We start from the raw sequence: 8,756 nt of genomic DNA, 5'->3' as shown, positions 1-8,756 counted from the left end.
GTCTGATAGCAGCTTCTTCTTCACCTCTTTGAGACTTAGCAGTAGAGAGGGGCACGATCCAGTTTCTTCTGATTCGTAAAGGTGGCAAGTGCTGCTGCTCCCGTCCCGCACCTCCTCTGGCTCAAACAGCCGCTGGGCTTGGCGAGTGGCTTTTTTCCACCTCTTCAGCTAATCTCCCAATCAGGAGCGAGAGCAGATCAGCCAAGATGGCAGAGGCAAAGAAGCCTGAGCTCTTGCCGGGACTGGAAGATCAGTTGAGGAGGGGTGGAAAAAACATGCCAGCCCGGCCTGGCGAGGGACGAACCAGTTCGTGCCCATCTCTAGTTAGCAGCAACCCCTTCCTGCAAACATCTCCAGTTCCCTTAACTCATGTCCAGAGAACCTGGAAAACATACTTTTTTGGGGGGAAACTGCAACCCCCAGAACCACCCCCACTCTGCCAGCATGGCCAGTTTCCATGTCGGTTGGAGGAGGGAGGGGATTCTGGAAATAGTGATGCTGGCCAGCAGATTCTGACCAGTGTCGTGTAAAAAAAAAAGAGGAAAATTTCCAAGCTCTGCTTGCCCTCCTGTCCACAGGATTCCAAAGGTCAAAAATGCCCCCGTGTTTGCACATGAAGCTCACAAATCAAGTCCCTGTGCGGGTGGTGCTTACTACACAGGAAAACCACTCCAGGATTCATCATGTAAGGTCTTTATAGGCAAATCAAAACTCTTTGTTATGTTCACACAAACCAATCCTTGATCTGAAGGTGGACTGAACGTCCAGGGTTGAAGAGCTGCTAGCAGTATACTTTTTTTTTTTTTTTTTGACTTTCAAGTTGATGCTTCTCAGAGATGCACCTGAATTTAGATAGATGCCAGGGTGGGCAATTTGAAATGGCAGTTAAGAATAAAACATGCTCTTAAAAGGAATGCACATCATGAAAGCATTTAGTATAGGTATCTGTCTAATGTGAACATTAAGTCTTTTTTTTTTTGCACTGATCCCACTGTGCAGAACTGAAAACTGTGAGCTTTCTCTTTTGTCAGCTATTCTCTTAGCAGTTGCACTAAATGTTTAAATGTGTCATTGCACAAAACTGCTTCCTTGTGTCTTTAGCAACAAAAGAGTCAATAGTAGAGATAATTTGAAGACTGGGGGGGAATTATACTCTTCTGGGGATCTTTTAAATGAGGCTCATGGGCCTTGTTTTGCCGGTAGTTGCACAAGCTTAAGTGTTAGCATGACTAAATATCGATGCATTGCTGACCTATGTGTTCATAACCGTCCTGCGGCTTTCTAGAAGAATTAAGAAAGAGCAGCCGTGGCAAAGATAATAGGTGGGAAGTTGGAGGTCACAAGGAGCATCACGGCTCAGCTCTAGATGGAATATAAATAAACAAGCAGAACCATGTGAAAAGAACGTGGGGGGCTGTGGAAAGGCGAAGGAGTTGCCAGTGGAGCTTGGGCGGTGATTAGAGATGGGCGCAAACTGGTTCGTCCCAGTACATGAAGGTGGCAGCATGGATGCTGCCGCTCCCCCCCTCCTCTGGTTCAATCAGCCCCTCACCCATTAGCCCGGCTTGCTAGTTTCCTGCCCCTCCTCAACTGATCTTCCAGTCCCGGCAAGAGCTCAGGCTTCTCTGCCCCTCCCCTCCGGGCTGATCTGCCAATTAGAGAAAAGGGTAGGGCAGAGAAGTCTGGGCTCTTGCTTGCGATTGGATCAGCCGAGGAGGTGGGGAAAGCAAGCCAGCGGGGGCTGGACTGGCTGAGGAGGTGGAGGGGAGCAGCAGCTGTGCTGCCTCTTTACGAACTGGTTTGTGCCCATCTCTAGTGGCAATTACTGTACTTAACCAACCAGTTGTGTTGGTATTCAGAAAGGAGCACCGTTTCACCGTGGGCAGTCAAATGTTGGTGTTTCCAGATGTTCCTGGGGGTGCAGCTTCTGGCAGCCCTCACCACTAGCTGTGCTAGCTATGGCTGATGGGATCCGCAGTCCAACATCGGGAAGGCTGAATAGTACCTACACCTCAGTAGATCTGGATCTGCTGACATTAATAGGGAAAGGGCTTCGTTTTGACTCTCTCCACGTCCCATCCCACCTCAAGTTTCCAATAAGTTTTGTAATAGACCAAGTCAGATAGACCCCCAAACCAACCAACCCCCGCAAAAACCCTGCCTTTCCAGCTGTGTCATTGCCTCTACAAATGCATCATTTCAGGCCACTACATGGTTGGGTCTATCTGTGAAGATTCTTAGTCATCCAAGTGAGGTTATCTGGAGAATAATGGCTGAAATGTTTCACTACTCATCCAAGGAGCTTCTTCAGTCTTATGAGAGTTGGTGGGAGATCCCCGATACACCCTCCACGTTGGTTTCACTTCCTCCTGGTCTGAATAGGCTCGTTAGGACAAAGAACTGGGGGTAAGGGATAATCCCACCTCTGCAGTCCTTCGCCACCCATTGTCATGAGTTGCTAATAGTGGTCTCTTCTAGTGTGTGTGTGGTCCTGATCTTTCTGGAGAGGGATGAAACATACACACCTATTCAGACCGGGGGGGAGGGGAGTGAAACCAACCAAGGGGTCTCCTACCAACTCTCCTCAGACTGAAGAAGCTACTTGGATGAGCAGTGAAAGAAGTCTAGTTGCCATGGCTCAACTTCCAGGCCATTGGGTTTACTTCCTACGTGCTTGGTTCAGTATCAAATAACTGTTCCACTACGGAGAAATGCAGGGTTAATAATGTGTTTTACTACTGTATAATCCCAGTCTGTTACTTAGGGAGACATTACTGTAAATTAATAGGCAGCAAATTTATTTATTTTTTAAATATAGGACTTCCACTGTAGTAAAAATGCTGTGTTTGCTTCCATTTGAAAGCTATTTTGGAGCTAAATGTGTGACTACAATAGATAACAACACGCTATAATCTGTATTCTCAGCTGTGATGAAGGAAAACTACTTTTTAAACAGCTGGCTTTTGAATCTTCTCACTTATAACTACCTTCAGATTCTTCAAAAAGGTGCTATCATAGGGGTTTTCTGTATGATGCTTCTTAAGATTAAACTAAGTGGCTAAATAGTCAATTAAACGGAGATGAAGGAAAGCATAGCCATTTCTGTTTGAGCTGTAACTATTCACAAACATTCAGAAGTAGTCACATCCAACAAAGGGTTGTTAGCTTAGCTGTCCACACTACACCTTGAAAGTAATTGGCAAACCTCATTTTTGTAAAGATTGCCTGCCTGGTTTCCTGGCAAAGATGTTTGCTTGCCACAGAAAACCAGGTGGATCTGTAAGTTTACGTCATAACCTTCTGGAAGAAAGTGCAATGAAACATGCAAGTAAAATGCATAAATGCTTGGAGAGAACTGTGGCAATGAGGGAGTGAGGCCACAGAGATTGTGGCAATGTATGGTATATGAAGAAGATCCTGCTCAGTACTAGGTATTTGTGATCTATGCATTGAGCCAAGTAGATAAAAGGCAAATTTCAACATCCCGTGGTTATAAGCAATAAAGTCTCTCTTGGATGGATGAATGCTGGCCTATTCTCACGAGTCATGGCGTGGCCTGCTTCACTTTGGCTATGGAGCTGATCTGATTTTTGGCTCACTCCTGAGAAACCTCCCCTAACGGTGCTGCCTCCATCATGAGAACCATGTGGTACTGGACTCAGGCTGGGCAAGAGATCGCAAGGAAGCTAGATCAGCAGTGACAACACGCTCTGCCTGAACCCAGTCAACGTCAGGTGGGGAGACGGCAGCCTACGGAACGCGACTGATCTGCATTAATAGTCAACAGAAACAGAGAGGATGGCAAACTTGTTTTGTGTCGGAACTTTTAAATGCCACGACGGTGCAATAAACCGCATCAAGGCATGGTACTTTTAAAAAAGGGTAAACCTGGGCACCTTGGAGAGAAGAGCATATTCAGTGGATGAAATAAACAGTTTAGTTAAGGTTTGTTTGTTTTGGTTCTTATACATCGGCTCTGATGTGAACTCCTCTAGAAGTTTTTTTCTTTTCTAGAATATACACACTGATTGGCCTGTGAGGGGGTTCTAGCGCAACACATCCGGAGGGTTCCAGATTAGGAAAGGTGGCGGTTCATGTGCTCTGGCCCCAAAAGGCCCAGTTATCCAAAGGGCTGCAGTGGCTCAGGAAGATGAACGCCCGGACAGCCCGTGGTCTGAGACCCGTCCATCTACCGTCGTTCCCTATCCTCTGCATTAAGAAAAACGGAACACTGACTGTCTGACCTTGTTCGTTTTATCTTTATCCCATGGCATAAGAAACTCAGGCAAGAAGGGACTTCATCAGATGTGGAACTAAAAATTTAATAAGGAACACAGTGAGAGCATACAAAATCACAATAAAGCAGATCACTTCAGTAGTACCAGAGTGTGAATCAAAAAGCAGCTGCACGAACGTCAATCACAAAAAAGATCCTAACTGCAATGGCAATTTCTCAGTGATTGGCCTATTCCGTCATCTCTTCTCTCTCCCCCCCAAAAAAATTACAGAACCCTAGAAGACAAAACAGAATGGAGAGAATGAAGTTTACTCAACGCTTCAGTGGACAAGCTCTTTAATTGAGTAAAACCACGAACAAGCAACCCTATAATTGAGCAAATGCTATTTTACTGTTGCTGGCAACCGTTTAGGGCTCTTGCAACTGTGCATAATTGGAATTTAATGCAGTCAATTAACTCCTGTACCTCCTTTTCTGTGTTAAATTTAAGCGTAAACTAATGAATACCATAATCCTGTTTTGTTTTTGTTTTTTAAAAGCAAAACATGCTCTAACTGAAAACGTTTTATTGGTGCTGTAGCTTCCCACCCCCCCACCCCAGAAACATGCTACATCTGCAGAAAGATTATGCTATAATAAATGGGCTATATTTCAAAGTGCTCCAATACCCTTAGTTGTTCTGTGGCAATAGACCCATTTGGCTGTCCTGCTGGGAATTTTGTAATATGGGATAGAATGAAAAAGCAGCCAATAAATGTAGGTGTCGCCCTAAGAACTGCTGGATAGCTCAGTGGCTTAGGTCTCTGGTGGTGGAGTCAGAGGTTGGGGGGGGGGGTCAATTCCCCACTGGGTCTCCTTGAGAGGGGCTGGACCCGATGATCCATAAGGTCCCTTCCAGCTCAGCAGTTCTAAAGTTATTACATCCTCCTTCGTTTTCTGTATAAAAAGCTTCTTGCATCACACGGTGAATTTCATAGTCATACTAGTTACACATCACAGAGTATGATGAAGAAGTAAGTGTACTGCTGGTGCAAATCATCCTCACATTAGAACAGCAGAGCTGGAAGGGACCCCCAGGGATCATCAAGTCCAGCCCCTAACAAGGGATGCAGAGTTGGGGAATCGAATTCCGTCTGGTTCTGCAGCCAGAGAGACCTGAACCACTGAGCTATTTTTGCCAGCACCAGAGAGAATGCTTAAACAAGGCAGTGGACATCTCATGCCGATGATGTTCAAACACTGTCGTGGAGCTTGCCTGCTCCAACTTTACTTTGCTCACTGTCAAGTACAGTTTTCAGACACAACTCACTGTGTGTTAAGGCAGAGGTCCCCAACCCCCGGTCGGTGGCCTGAGCTGGACCAGGCCGTGGAGACAGACCTCCCCCCCACTCACAGCCCTTTTGCGCCTGCACCCACGTGAGCGCTCCCCCACCCCTTTGCACATGTGCACAAGTGCCCAGAGCGCCGCACCACCCTTTGCGCATGCACACAAGCAATGCGCTACCCTTTGTGCCTGCGCATGAGCACACCTTCATGCATGTGCAGAGGCGGGTGCCCCGCTTTCCCCAGCCGATCCGCGGGGCTAAAAAGGTTGGGGACTGCTGAGTTAAGGTAAAATCATTACAAAGATTTAGAGAAAATTCAGGTATGGATGTGTCATTTTTGGCTGCAGTGCAGCGTCATTCTTAGCATAACATTCTGCTCTTTAAAAGCTAGGAATGGGCATTAGTTTGGAGGCGCAGTGGAAAATCTGTTTGCAACCCCTCCAAGCCAGGTGATATAGACATTATTAAGCGTTCAGGTTCTCTACCAATAGTAGAGCTAGAAAATTCAGACTATATTCCATGCAATCTTAATTTCGGCCCTGTTCAAATGAATCAACAGATCCCAGATGACAGACAGAAAGAAAGATGGATAACTTTATTCTTATCAATAGGACCCTAGTGGCACACTGCTGTACTGCACCCAAAACTGTTCACCACACAGGCTGAATCCCAGGTAGCTAGCCTGACGTTCATTCAGCTTTCCATCCTTCTGAGGCTGATAAACAGAGTACCCAGCTAGTTCACTGGGATAGAGGCAATGTGTCGTCTGCATACTTAAGATTGTAAACCACCAAGCGAGTGCTTTTAAGCATTACCGGGCAGGGTATATAAGCAGCACACTTTTAATCTCATCTGTTTTCCTAGCACTAACAGGTTTACCCGCATTCTCACCCTGGATTGGTGCTTTCCCAGTTACCACTGAAGGAAAACATCTGACTTTCTTTCTTCCTTTTTCTCTTCGTTTTTCAAGTGCTTCGTGGGCCACTTAATCTTGATTGCCGGCTCCATCTGCTCCTGCAGGCGATGGCGTTTCATGTGAGCATTCCGGCTTTTTATCTTGTCAAACACTCTAGATGCAGACAGGAGATAACCGTCAAGAGTTTTTCAGCACTTGTGAGTGACATACATAGAATCCCGAGTCAGGTAAAAAAGGCATATATTCTCCCTCCTCTCACACAATTTTTTTTTAAAAAAGGTTAGGTTTCTCTAATGCACACAGAAAACGACAAACAGTCCAGATTCTCGGTGAGCCATCCCAAGGGAAGATGGAAAGAGCAATTTCTTTGTTAAGGATAAACTAGACCTGTCAAAGTGGAACAAGAAATCACTGTGATGAATAAACTGCTACCTTGTACATTCTTTACATGGGAAGACACCCTGACTGCCTGTGCTTCGGGGCCTATCTACCGTATCCTTCTGGCTGCTGGCTGGACTGAAGGTGCTCTGTGCTGTTTTTTTGTAATTCCTGGGCTTTACATTGTTCTCCTGTTTAGGCGGGGGACAGTGCCTTTTCTTTGGACTGCACGCAATCTGCAAAGCATGAAATATTTGTGTTTTAATTGTTGTGTTTTACTTTATGAGCCAACTAATAGCAAATGCCCTCCGGGCAATGTATGGAAAGAAGCAATTAAAATCATAGTTCCGATTTCTTCTTAAAATCAGTCAGTTATACACGAACACATGGATTGCCCTCCAATCCTCACCACATCTAAAACAGACTAAGGACCAAGTAGGTGTTAAATGACTCCCTGGATTGCCTCTTGTGTGTTTGTTTAACATAAATAGCTGTACTGCACAAGGACTGACAGGTTAGCCCTTTACCCTCTGCTGCAGTCCTGCTCTTGAAGCACGGTATAGTTCAAGGGTAGGACTCCACGCGGCCTCCATTCGGCTGAGGTTGATGAAAGCGAAAGAAGAAACAGGCGTGCATTAACAGAACACCTGTTTTGCCGCCAAAGTGTGGGACAGACAGGTGGATTCATTTCCAGGTCAATCAACCCCAGTAATACACTGGATTGCACTGAGACTGAAGGTTTTAGAAGACTAGACAAGTTATCCTACGACAACTTAAATTACTTTATTGCGGGCAGGAACTTTTGTGGACGATCCTGCCGTGCCCCTCCCCAACCAGAGACACTATTTCATGGATTGTTAAGTTTCCTAAACCAGAGGAGGACAATCTTAAAATCACTAAAAGTCACTCAAAAGTCTTTCTGCATCTTGCTCTACCTTTTCGTCATCCATTTCTATCTCATCACATTCTCTCCTGGACCTCTTTCCGACAAAGCGCCCTCGGCTGCCGTCAAATTTTAATATTTTTTTCCAGCTATAGTAATATTCAATGCACTGGGAAACAGTTTTAGTTTGTATCTATTAAAGGAGGAAGGGAAAGAAGAAGAGAAATTCAAAACAAATGTTCAAAGGAGAAATTGGCATGATACCCAAACATGGGGCAGTATCCTAACAATGCCGTTCCAAATCTGTGCTCCTGCCCGTAAAAACCAGTAGCTCCTACTTAGAGTCAATCTTCGGTCAATATTGGGCATGAAGCATTTTGGTATACCAAGGCCCCAGACTAACCTGAATTGCTATAGTTGTCAGAGGGTTGTGCATATTTAAAAGAACGCATGGATTTTAAATGTAACAGGATTTTTAAAAAAAGAATCAAAAAGTATTACAAATAAGACCTATCGGATAACTTTCAGTTAAAATAAATTGAAGGAAGTGAAAGCAAATCCAGTTTCTGCAAGGCAGTCTGTAAGACAGCCTATGCCTAATAAAGTTCTTACCTTTTTCTGTAGGAGGTAAAAGTCCTTTTTGTGTAAGCCAAAGGCCTTCTTAAATAGCTGCTTCTCAGCATCAGTCCACAGATGTGAACCTGGAGTGCCAACAAGAAACAGCTTATCAGTGCAGGCAATTTTAGTTAACGGATTGTCATTCTCACAAATATTAAAACCTTTACAGCCCCCTTTTTGCATGCCTGGAAAATTTACTTAGTTAATACATTTCTTCATGTATTTGGACAGTCTTCGAAAACTTATTTTCTCTTGAACTAACATTTAAGATCCATTACAAAGGTCAGTAATATTGCAAACAGCAACATCCTTCTCTGAACACTTGATGCACTTTCAGCTTCTCAATTATGCTTTGAAAATTACTCAAAAATTTTAAAAAAATTTACCTTTAAAACATTA

The 8,756-nt window shown here is 44.7% G+C and overlaps 1 protein-coding gene across 6 annotated transcripts in view; it reads right to left on the bottom strand.

The window, feature by feature from the left end:
- Window positions 1–4,301: 4,301 nt before the first annotated feature.
- Window positions 4,302–8,756, bottom strand: part of ZNF541 (zinc finger protein 541) — a 28,851-nt gene continuing 24,396 nt past the window's right edge. For 3 of the 6 annotated variants that reach the window (XM_078380102.1, XM_020787253.3, XM_078380103.1), the window contains 5 exons: window positions 8,352–8,440; window positions 7,792–7,932; window positions 6,911–7,092; window positions 6,454–6,631; window positions 4,302–4,512 (listed from right to left, as the gene is read on the bottom strand). In XM_078380102.1, the coding sequence (XP_078236228.1) occupies window positions 6,475–6,631; window positions 6,911–7,092; window positions 7,792–7,932; window positions 8,352–8,440 (569 nt within the window). In that variant the 3' untranslated portion in view covers window positions 4,302–4,512; window positions 6,454–6,474. Of the gene's footprint in view, window positions 4,513–6,453; window positions 6,632–6,910; window positions 7,093–7,791; window positions 7,933–8,351; window positions 8,441–8,756 lie in introns of those variants that run through there. The other 3 variants (XR_013538428.1, XM_078380104.1, XM_072979884.2) reach the window with 3 other exon arrangements.

Source organism: Pogona vitticeps, chromosome 9 (genome assembly GCF_051106095.1).
Source record: "Pogona vitticeps strain Pit_001003342236 chromosome 9, PviZW2.1, whole genome shotgun sequence".
Classification (NCBI taxonomy): Eukaryota; Metazoa; Chordata; class Lepidosauria; order Squamata; family Agamidae; genus Pogona; species Pogona vitticeps.
Note: the sequence above shows the minus strand (reverse complement) of the source record. Positions and strands in the feature narration are given on the sequence as shown.